At 40.2% G+C, this 12,287-nt stretch overlaps 1 protein-coding gene across 4 annotated transcripts in view; it reads right to left on the bottom strand.

The window, feature by feature from the left end:
- Positions 1–7,357: 7,357 nt before the first annotated feature.
- Positions 7,358–12,287, bottom strand: part of retreg3 (reticulophagy regulator family member 3) — a 13,174-nt gene continuing 8,244 nt past the window's right edge. For all 4 annotated transcript variants that reach the window (XM_053514661.1, XM_053514660.1, XM_053514659.1 and 1 more), the window contains 8 exons: positions 10,570–10,676; positions 9,924–9,954; positions 9,701–9,827; positions 9,382–9,466; positions 8,643–8,780; positions 8,448–8,527; positions 8,009–8,141; positions 7,358–7,915 (listed from right to left, as the gene is read on the bottom strand). In XM_053514661.1, the coding sequence (XP_053370636.1) occupies positions 7,380–7,915; positions 8,009–8,141; positions 8,448–8,527; positions 8,643–8,780; positions 9,382–9,466; positions 9,701–9,827; positions 9,924–9,954; positions 10,570–10,676 (1,237 nt within the window). In that variant the 3' untranslated portion in view covers positions 7,358–7,379. The remainder of the gene's footprint in view (positions 7,916–8,008; positions 8,142–8,447; positions 8,528–8,642; positions 8,781–9,381; positions 9,467–9,700; positions 9,828–9,923; positions 9,955–10,569; positions 10,677–12,287) is intronic.

The following is a 12,287-nucleotide window of genomic DNA, read 5'->3' as shown; positions in this document are numbered from 1 at the left end:
CATGTCGGACCTCCGAGCCAGACTGTGTAGTGGTTTACATCGTCACCTCGCACCCCCGGGTTCGATACCCACCTCGGGTCTATGTGCGTGGAGTTTGCAGGGATTGCATTGCCCATTCTTTGATATTTTTCCTCCAATTAGCCTAATCTGTATGTCTTTGGAAAGTGGGAGGAAACCGGAGGACACCCATCAAGCATTGAAAGAAAATCCAAAGTCTATGCAAACATGCTCTGATACCTTAGGTGGGAATCGAACCTTTGGTTAAGGTTAGGGTTATATACACCTTGTATATATTAAATATATATATATATATATATATATATATATATATATATATATATATATATATATATATATATATATTATTTCCAAACACCAAATGAAAAAAAAAAAAGATAACAGCTTATTTTCTGATTGCCTATTATGTGCTCAAATCACCAAAAAATTAAAAAATAGGAAATAATGGATACTGAAGAAGCACTTTCCATTTTCGTGACTTTTCACACGTTGTGCTAGATAACGTTTTTTTTTCCTCCAGATGACATAGTGTTTCACAGAGAATCTGCAGATACTCATTTCCAAGCCTCCCCTGCGTATCTCTGCAATGTGACAATGCTGCAGAAATTTCTGCATAGATTTTTTTGTTGTCGTAATTTTTGTGTATAAAATCTGCATCGGAATTGGGAGAGAGACAGAGAGAGGGAGAGTTTTTTCTCCCGTACCCTTCGCCAGATTCCTGTCCAGCTACTTATTTTTTTAAAAGATTGGCTTTCAAGATATAATCAGCGCTAAATCCTCAATTAAGCTGATTAAACTTGCCATTCATGCTCGTTCATGCAAGTGTTTTATGTTTGTTTAAGGCATTTTAGAGGGTTAGATGTTTCGCTTCCTTAGGGTAAATGTTCCAAAAATTACCATGCTCCTCAGGTAAAACCTAGCTAATGAATTGATTGAAGACAACATCATCGATTATACATATGAAGAAACAAGCAAAAGCATCCACTCATCATCAATACCACTTTATCCAGGGTCACAAGGACCTAGAACCGATCCCAGGAGACTTAGGGCACATAATGGACAGGGTGCCAAACCAACACCAATTAGCCTAATCTGCATGTCTTTGGGAGGAAACCAACCAAGCTCAGGGAGAACAGGCAAACAGAGACGGGAATCGAACCCAAACCCTTGAGGTGCAAGGCAACCGTGCTAACCACTACACCACCATGTCACCTCCGGTCAGTGGAAACTGTGCACTCGATATCTGTTGCATTTCCACTTTTTGTTTGAATACACAATTATTTTTGATTTGTGCACACAATTAGAAATAAAAAAAAACAAGCTGTTATCTTTTTTTTTTTTTAATTGGAAACAAAAAATTTTTTTTAAATAATGAAACATGCATGAACAGAAGGTACTCAGAGCAAAATACCAACATTTAAAGAGTAAGCCTTGTCATAATTGAGATGATTATGACATACAGGTCATAAACACCCCAAATCCACAATCTCAGAAAATTAGAATATTACAATCAATAAAACACGGATTGTACATAGAACATATCGGACCTCTGAAAAGTATATACTTGGTTTGGGCCCTTTTTGCAGCAATTACTTGAACCAGGTTTTGGTGCTTTTGGCAGTGTGGGCAGGTGCCAAGTCCTGCTGGAAAATAAGGTCAGGATCCCCATAAAGCCAACAGATGACATAGCACCCCAATTCAACACAGCTTGTGGAAACTTCACACTGGCCTTTAAGCATCTTGCAGTGTGTGCCTCTCCATTCTTCCTCCAGACTCTGAGTTCTTTGTTTCCAAATGAGATGCAAAAGACAGTCAGAGAAGAGGACTTTTGGACCACTAAGCAACGGATCAGTTATTTTTTTCTTTAGCCTTTAGGACATTTGAAATCCATGTCCAGGATCCGTCTGTGTGTGGTGGCTCTTGATGCACTGACTCCAGCCTCAGTCCACTCCTTGTGAAAGTCCCTAACATTTTGAATGGCCTTTTCCTGACAATTCTCTCTAGGCTGCGGTCATCCCTGCTGCTTAGGCACCTTTTTCTTCCACACTTTTTCCCTTCCACATAACTTTCTATTAAATGTGCTTTGATACAGCATTTTAGGAACATCTAACTTCTTTTGCATTTACCCTTTGAGGCTTTCCCTCCTTATGGAGGATGTCAATGATGGTTTTCTGCACAACTGTCAGGTCAGCAGTCTTTCCCATGATTGTGCTTCCTACTGAACCAGACTGTGAGACCATTTAAAGGCTCAGGAACACTTTGCAGGTGTTATGGCTTAATTAGCTGATTAGAGTGGGACACTTTGAGCCTAAAATATTGAACAATTTTACAATATCCTAATTTTCTGAAATTGTGGATTTGGGGTTTTCATCAGAATGAAGACAAATCACGGATTGAACTATCTTGCTTTGCATGTAATGAGTCTATATCATATATTAGTCTCACCTTTTAAGTTGCATTACTGAGATAAATGAACACATGAGACCAAAGATAAATAAAGTAGATAGATCATTGAAATCCCATGTTTTTTTTCTTAGTTCTGTTTACCTTTTAATGTAAATAATGAATCATAAATATTTACATTTATATAATCTTTAGAACCTAATTACAAAACAACAAAAAAAAAAGTTATAAATGACCTTTTGAAGCCAGCTTGTAGCTCCCTCACAGCCCGCTAGGGGCGCTCACATTTTGTGAAACACTGCGCTTATTACATGCACTGTAGCTGTCCCTAGGTACCATGACGTCATTATGCTGTTGCTTGCATGCTGAGATTTCAATCAATTCAATAAATTGTTTGTCCTTTAAGTGATGATATATTTAAGGACAAAACGAGTAGAAAGAGAGGGGAAAAAAGCCAGAGACATTCAAAAAGTGCCAATTTGCTTTAATTTCAATTTATTCACTTGCACATCAAAACATATCAAAAGATGTACAGAGGAACAGAAGATCTATCAGATGTACACAACGCTTAAACTATAGAATAACGTCTTTATTATAAAGTACTTTTTTTTTTTTAAACCAATGACTTTTTCAACACAACACATTTACAAATAAAATAAATGTATTTTTTTTTTTTTGGATATTCTTCTCCCCAAAATAAAACCCCATCGTTTTATGATTTTCAATGTAAAGTATTCTTTTCTGTCTGGCTCACATCAGGTGAATGAACTGATGAATGAAATGACCAGCAGTGATGTTTCTCCTCATGAAAACACAGCATGGAAAGAGAACCAGTCAGCATTTAAATGGGATTAATTGTTTTGATGGAAATATTAATCACTACATGTCATTTATGTGGCTTGTCATTTTAATAACAGTTGTCACATCAGGTTTTTGTGCTGAGCTTAATTCTTATTCCTTAAAACAAAAATATGCACTGGACCACGCGCGGATATTAGACATAAACGCGATCCGTCGCCTGATAATGAATTTACGTTATCATCATAATATTGCTTTAAAACCTACTGCATGGCTCAATTGTTATTCTGCAGCTAAAAAGACGCCACTTTTTAAAATATATATAAATATATTACCAGATTTCCTTTAAGTGTTTTTGAAAATGTTTGTTATTTTATCTATGGTATATAATATCATGAAATGTGATATAGGAATATATTGGCACATGTCTATGTTGCACCTATGAAGATAAAGAAAGGGAATATCCGAGCTGCGACTTGCTCCCTCCTCTTAGTCAGTTACATCAGAATGTCAGTTTCTATTAAATTAAGTCGCCAAAACAGGCCAACAATCCTTAGCTAGCATAATGTAAAGATAATATCACCACAGATGGACATATTAGGCTGGAAGCAAGTACCTTAACAGAAGAAAAGAAACAGAGGCCAGTTAATATTTTCTTATTAAGCTTTGAATTACTTTTAGAAATGAAGAAGAGTTTTTAGAGACAGGATTATCCAAAATAAGTGACGATGATGGAACTGAAAGTTGGATGTAAATGTAAACATCATATTTTGGTTCCTTTCTTTCATCTTAAAAACAGCCTCCATATCAGATATCAGCATATTTTCTTTGCAATCACATTTACAACGTCTGTATCCGGCTTCTCTTTTTCATTTATCTGAAAAAATTGCACGTACACCATGTTCACGTCATGTACTTTCACGTTACCTGCCTGAAGTGACTCGATTCGAAATTTTTACTTCAAATTAACACGGATCTGACGCGACTTCAATAAGGACAGGCAACAATGCGCCTTTTTTTCCACTCTGTGCTCTCTGACGCCGGTCAACACTAAATAACTTATGGTATGTTAAACCCTGATGGCGAAAGTAAAGACGTATCGATGTTCGCATACGTGCCATCATATACGTAGAGCAGGGGTCTCCAAATCCAGTCCTGGAGGACCAGTGACCAGCACGGTTTGTAATTCACCAACACCTAAACACACCCACTGAACCTAGTAATTAACAGATTAGTTAAATCAGCTGTGTTTGAGAAGAAGAATCACCAATCTGTGTTGGACACTGACCCTCCAGGACTGGATTTGGAGACCCCTGGTATAGAGGACAGACACTTCCACATTAAAGTCAGAAACAAGTGACAAAGTGACTTGTAATTATGAATGTGAACCGTCATGACATGACCAAATAAATAAATGGGAATTGAAAAACGTGACTTTTCTGAATCGAGGATCTTTCATTAATGAATTTTATTACTTAAAAAAATATAAATAAAAAACATCTACAATGTATAATTTATAACAGCCCCAGATTTACTCAATTGTGCAGGTTTTCCTTCCAAAAAAAAAAAAAAAAGACGGATTAAAAATGTATTACCGAACAAACCTAAACCTGACGGTTCGGGAGTCAGATGTTTCTGTAAAAATGTTTCTGCATTTTCCCCTTTCATTATTATTTTTAAGAAATGGATTATGTAAGTATAAGTATAATGCTGGTGAGGAAAAAAAATGTTTCCAAAAAAAAATGTTTCCAAAAAAACAACTTCAAGAATCGAACTTTGTCCAATTGTTCCTGCAAATTGTTCCTTTTTCAATAAAATATGTTTATGTGAAGTCTATAGCAGACAACTTGTAACGGAATATACAACGATATAATGATTTATACGAGGATGGGCGTTCAACTCAAACTGGGACCTGCGATGAAATTTCTGGTTAATGGAGGCGTAAAATCGATTGAAATGTAAAGAAGACTTCAAGCTCGCAGTACGATGATGAGACTTTTTCAATGACATTTCAATGATGCAAACGTTTAAAAGGTTGTACTGTCTGTAATGACGATCCTGGTCAAGGCGGCTCGGAGCCCATGCCAAGCCATTTCCACACGGAGTTCCCGGGAGGCCAGCGCTTCATACCGATCCTGTCTCCAGTGTACTGTGAAAACTTTCTACCTTGATGATATCGAAGCACTAGTGAAACGCTGGGATAAGTGTATGAGTATTAGTATAGCAGGGGATTATATAAAGAAATAAAGTTTTCAAACTCTCATGACTGTGTTCTGTTATTCTGCACCATCAAAAGTCCTGGTTTGACCTGAACGCCCCTCTTACGTACATACATCTATGGTGAAAATCAGCAAATTTCCATTTGTCCAGCAAAAGTCAAATAGGATTCCATGATACTGTTAAACTACACTAGAAATCAGAAGCAGATCAATGAAGGAAAAAAAAAAACTCCACAGCAAACAAACGTACGAAGCTTCACTGCACACCATCACACCGCTTCCTATTAACACAAACTCACACACAACTAGTTATAATGACTGTGAATTAATAATCTCATAATTCAACTAAAATAAATAATTTCAGCACGAGGTTTTAATTAAGACTGCGGGGTCAAGTATCTCGAGACAAATTATTGCGGCTTTGCGTTCTTACTCTCATCTGTCCGGGTTCTTATCTGAATGCCGCGATGTTCTTTTCTTCTTCGTTCTCCTGGTTGGAACGCGTTGTCAGGTTCGAGATGCTTTTCTGCTCACCAAATTTGTAAAGCGTGATTATGTGAGTAGTTGTACCGGTGGAACCGATGCTCACTGAACTCAGAGGAGGAACTAAACCTCTCGACCTGTATCTGGATCATTTTAGGAGTTACGCTGCTGCCATGTGATCGGCTCACTGGACAATTAATTGCCCTTACTGTCCAGGTCGTCCTGACAAAATGGTTGTTTTAAGTTGCTGCCTGCTTTAAAACCGACCCTGTCTCGTCCTTATTACGTCTCTCTGTTTACGGGATTCGTTTAAAGAACACGTGAAGCCCGTTTCTAAAAAACAGCAGAGCTGAGTGATGTATAAAGGCGTCGCCAGTTTCGAACTTCCTTCCCCCCACCCCAGAACTGCAGAAAATCTGAACCGAACCATCTTGACAGTAACTCGGTTCGTTCCGTTGCTTCTGCTGACTTTAATAGCGCAGATAAGATGTAAAACAAGTGAAATGTACCGTGTGTGTGTGTGTGTGTGATTGAGAGAGGTCGGGCAACCTTTAAGACGGTATACACTTATACCTCCAGCCCTTGATATGCTTTGCATTCTATCGCTAATTAAAAAAATAAAAATAAATGTAAATTAATCAATGAGTTCAAATCCAAATAATTACACAACATAAATAGAAAAAAAAAATAAATCAGGCAATAAAACACATGTAATTAATTAATCTGCCTGTACTGCTACTACTTCTCAGACATAACGCGTAAATGATTTTTTTAAATCTCTATTAACGTTTAAACGAATAAGGTGCAGCGATTTAGAAAAACAGGACGCATAGTGTTTAAGACGTCCTTATCAAATCAGCAGCGTTTCTGGTTGCGGTACGAACTGCTGGACGACTCCTGACCGCGTGTACGTGTTTGTGTATGTGAGAGAGCGCGTGTGATCTACGGTGTCTCTACAGGAATGTGTGGATTGGTCCCGTCGTGAGTGTATGATGTTAAACGATGCTGACTGTACAATGATAGATATATATATATTTTATAATAAGGCTCAGTTTGTTACTTTTCGGAGGCTGTAAGAAGGTTTGGCGTTTGCGCTGCTGGTTTTCTGTAATATTTCTTATTTCCACCCCTCGTTGGACTATTGCTGTGCCTACAAAAGAAATCTGGGAAAACGGGAAACATCAGAGAAAACAAAAACAAAAAAGACTTCACAGTGATTGACTGGAGCCACTCAGGAGAGTGAAACCTAGAACAACATTCATGACCCCTGCAATACACACACCTATACACAAACACACACACACTGCAGACTTATAGTCTTGCACTTGCTATATGCTCTAAAGTATGTGGACAGGTAGAAAGTGTTGATATAGGTAAGTGTATTTCAGAGTCCACACACACACACACACACACACACACACACACACACACACACACACACACACACACACGCGGCTCTCACTGTGGCTTCCGCAGTAAGTTGGACAGGAAGCTCGAGCCCTGTGTTCTGTTCTGGCCGCTCCCTCTCGCCCCCGAGCTCCCTAAAGGATCCATCTGGTTGAGCTCGGACTGGTCCAGCATCTCAAAGTCATCCTGGTCTTGGTCCAGGTCCAGGTCCAAGTCCGGGTCCAGCTCCGAGCTCGACTGTTTCCTGTACGCGCGCGGGGCCTGCATGGCGCCCGAGAGCGCGGCCTGGATCATGTTGCTGGCCAGGATGCCCGCTAGATCGCCGGCGAGGTCGGAGGTCACGTTGAGGCCGCCGAGAGAGAGGTCGGTGTCGAGGTCGTCCTGGTCCGAGTCCAGCTGCGCGTCGAGGTCTAGCAAGGCGGACGAGGCGGAGGTGCGGGGGCCGGAGACGCCCGCCAAGGGCAGGCTGGGCAGCCCGAGGCTCGGGTCATCGTCGTCCTCCATCAGCGTGGCGTCTGGGTTGATAGACGGGAAGTCCGGGAGGTCCTGCGCAAACGACTCCTCGGGGTCACTGTGTCTGTCGAGTTCTGGTGGGAGGAAACAAAACAGAAATTAAAAGATCAAAGGAAACTGATCAAAGGAAAGATTAAAGACAGACAGAAGGACGCTGCCCGTCTCACCCTCTGAGCCCTCGGTGAGAGGAGTCTGTCCCCTAGACAGGTTAAAGGTGCCGTTTTCCGTGTATGAGGCCTCTGCATCCGAGTGCTCAGAGTCGGTCAACGCGAATTCCTTAGCAACGGCTTCTTCGTCAAACTACGGGGGGGGGGGATAAAAATAATAAAAAGAAATAAAAAAAAAACAAATGTTAACCGATAATCATCTTACTTACATCCAGTAAGGACACTTTTACTGTGACTATTATGATGGCTTAAGACAGGAACTCAGCATTATTTAAATATATATATATCCCTTTATACTTGTACTCAAATACTCGATCTTTAATGATAAATTTCTGAAGTAGATTCTGTAAATGCATTTGTAAGCTTAATGAATAAGGAAAAAAAAAACACTGCATCACGTTTTCGTCTCTTTTCCCCTTTTTCTATAAAGTGTACTTACTGTAGGGCAGAAGGCGGCTAACTCCTCTTCGCTGTCGCTGACATCACCCGAGGTGCCACTTCTGATTGGTCGACGAAGGACTGTAAGCGTATATAAACACACACACACACACACACACACCAAAGGTCAGTTGAGTTTCATCAGGAAGGAGCTCCTGAGCAGACTGAATCTTTTCTTACACACTCCGATACTCACACTGGTTGTCTATGGGTTTGGACATCATGTAGCCTTTGTTGCTGAAGTCCAGCCACTGCAGGGCCGGCTCCAGCCTCACACACACACGCTGCCACAGGCGGTGATAAAGCGCCAGAGGACACAACAACACGCCCCACACTGTGACAAAACAAAGCAGTGTTTAAAATGTATCGAATCGGGATATTTATAAAATCATGATACTAGCAGAATTGCAATACAAATCGAATCAGCACCTGGGTATCGTGATAATATAGTATCAGGACGTCCCTGGTGATATCGAATTATATAACACAAACCAAACCCACCATAACCATAAAAAAGTAGAAAAGGAATAAAGGCATTAACAAACAGTTTATTGTAAGTACTGCGATTGCACTTCATATAGAACTTTAATACCATGTGAAAGTTTGCATCCCCTCATGGTATCATTTTCCATCTAGAAATGTCAGAACCCTTCAGCTGATAGATATTATCATATCTTAATTTTTTATATATACTGTATTATAATTAAGATATTTATAAGAAATCTGTGAAACCTAGCATATTAAATATTTTGTTTTAATTCATTACATTTTTCTCATCATTAGGGCGTGCTAACTTTTAAACTCGACTGTACTGTAGTACTTGTTTTCACGTGAAGTTCGTCTCTTATCATCCTTATGGTACTTAAACTACCTCCGTTACCATGGTGACGGCCCCATTTCTGACTGCTTAGCTCTGTTTTTTTTTCCCCACTCACCAGTGCCGTAGCAGAGGACGACTCCGGGGATGTAGCGCCCCACCGTGGCCAGGAGAGAGAACAGCCCACACACCATCACACAGAACTGTAGAGATAGTGTACAAGTGAATAAACACGTAACCAGGTTTAACAGATTAACCTGACTGTCTCGTTTACTTCCTGCACAGGCTGCTGTATGATTTTTTGAGATGAAGAGAAGAAATAATAAAATCTTTGTCCACCTTCTTCTTCTTCTAAAAGATCAGGATTTGTTTCTTTAAACCTGAAAGCGCTAAACCCTGTTCATGATTCCTGGAGCTGCGCACTGTATAAAACTCACCTGTCCAGGGTTGTGTCGTTTATACTCGATGACATCGGCGGCACGCGAGGCTCCGCTCACCCAAACCTCGGCCGTGTAGTGGCACAACTCGGGTACGCTCAGGGTGTCGGGCTGCACCAGACCCCAACTACACACACAACAAACAATTAGTTTAGCAACCTGATTATGTCTGCACTCGTTACATATTCACTCATATAATATACACACACACACTATACTATACCTTTCGTTTTCACCCTCATCCACACGCTTCACTGTAAAAGAGATGAACGTTAGGAATTAATAAAAGCATTACTGGAGGTTAAAAAAAAGCAAAAATGTTTTTTGTACTTTTTAGATCTGAATAATCTTTCAAAAGGTGCATTTTTGTTTCGTAAAAAGACCTGTGTAGCACGCTACACAACAATAAAAAAGTAGCAGAGACAACAATTACATTTGACGTGTGGAGATTCATTTCCTTAAGCGCGGTTACGGTTTTTGGCCACATGATGGCAGTATGTGGGGAAAGTGGACAGAGATTTACTCAAGTTTGACTGGTATGCTTTACATTTTATATTCGTGTCAAAGACGTACGAGTCCCACTTTGTCAGACTTAAGAACAAATCCGACTTATGGACGTGCTCCAGGAATGGAACTCGTCTGGGGCTACCTGTACAGATAGCTTATTTATATGATGTCAGTCTCTGTATGCGTGTGGCTGCACTGTTACCATGGCAACCAACATCCTCCTAAAGAGAAAATCATCTAGAAATCTTATTCCTGTTTCAAAATTCTCTTAGCCTATGGATAAATTTATAAATGAAAGTTTGTTGATTTTAATGATGACGCTACAGGGCTGCTCATGATTGGCTGATAGCATTCGTGACTACCTCTGATCTTGGGCCAAATCTTGCTCCTCCACATGTCGATGCAGACCGCCAGCGCCAGTCCCGATGCCAGGAGGAAGATCAGCCTGAACGAGCTCAATGCAAAAAGCCTGCGAGACAGAGACACACAGAGAGAGAAAAAGAGAGAGAGAGAGAGAGAGAGAGAGACACGAATCAAAATTACACTTTTACTTCCTGCTGTGCGGTCTTCTCCTTAGGAGTGTGTGTGTGTGCGTGTCTTCACAACACATCAAATTACTTCGCGGGAAATCCAACACAGATGTGATTTGACCTGCTGTGAAGCGATACAGTATGTCCAAACAGAGCAGGGTTTAGCACAAGTCGCAGAGATGTGCTGCGTGCTCTGAATTTAGATTTACAGCGATGTCATCGTCTGACGCTGCTATGGCTCCTGGAGCAGAAGTGAGATTTCAGGGTTGTGCTTTATGGTTCGAATACTTCGGTATGCTGATCTGCGTACCTGTAAACACATAGCAGGACAGATTTCCTGCCCAGATGTTTCCTGCGTTTGATCGCTTCCTGTTTGAATCTCAGAAAGAAGTGCAATGCTTGAGGAGGAGACATTTGGAAAACAGAAAAAAATAAATGGGCTTGACGTAAAAAAATTTAATGAACCGGCTGAAATGGTCACAGCTCATCTCTAGCTGTACAGATATCTAAGATGACATCATACTCATGTTCTCATAGGCTAAAGTAGATATTATTATTATTATTTGGTCTAAGGGTGCACCTGGTGCCGAAACAACTCGGACAGAAGAGCATAAACAGAAGTGTTTGGAAAGCATGCGTACAGTTTTCTGGGATTCTCATCTCAAGGGCCAGAAATATTGGAACATCAGAGAAAAAGTTCAACAATCCACAGTGCTCGTTACAGTGAGGCACTGAAGATCTGAAGCCTAAAATTCGTCTTCAGGGCGTCGTGATCTTGCATGACGATGGATGTCCGCACACTTCTGCCCACACTGTTGTTTTGAGGTGTTAAAGCATCCTCACATCCTCCATCAGACCTTCACCCCTTCTGACGATTCACTTCCGATGAAGATGTGAAGACAGCGGTGTGTTCCTAGCTCACGGCTTAGCCGTAAAACGTAAAGTAAAAAGTAGACTGAAAAGCAAGGAGATTATACCTTGTCTTTTCTAAAAACGTTAATTAAAATAAATTCTTCAGCCAGAGTTTATTTAATTGAATTTATTAAATCTTTAGTTTATTCCTGTTCACATTCCAAAGCAACTCGTACTGCAAGTGTGAAATTATTATTGCTAATAAACACACACTATAGTGAAGTTTAGGGCTGTTTTTTTGTTGCTTTAGCCGAAGCATACAGTAGTTCAGTATCTTGTATCAATATTTTAATTCTTTCCCTCTCAGCCAGAATGTCTCTCAAATCTCTGAATGTCTTACTTTACTTCATTCATATTTTCCTTCTGCTGAGCACTGAGACAAATACAAAAGGACGAGAAAAAGCGGAATACCTGAGGCACGAAAAAGGGAAGGAGTGGAATAACTGAATAAAGACTGAGCCGAGAAAGAGAGAGAGGAGGATTCATCACGATAGAGACAAATCCCTGTTTTAAAATTTGTTCTGTTTTATCCTCTCGTATTTAGGCGTCTTTGTACTGAACCCATTATTACTCCGAGACCTTAAAGTCTGAAGAGATAAACTGAAATAAACAGCAGCACAGCTGAAACCTTACGACTT

The sequence above is a fragment of the Clarias gariepinus genome, chromosome 16 (genome assembly GCF_024256425.1).
Source record: "Clarias gariepinus isolate MV-2021 ecotype Netherlands chromosome 16, CGAR_prim_01v2, whole genome shotgun sequence".
In the NCBI taxonomy this organism is placed as follows: Eukaryota; Metazoa; Chordata; class Actinopteri; order Siluriformes; family Clariidae; genus Clarias; species Clarias gariepinus.
This window is presented reverse-complemented; position numbering and strand designations above follow the sequence as displayed.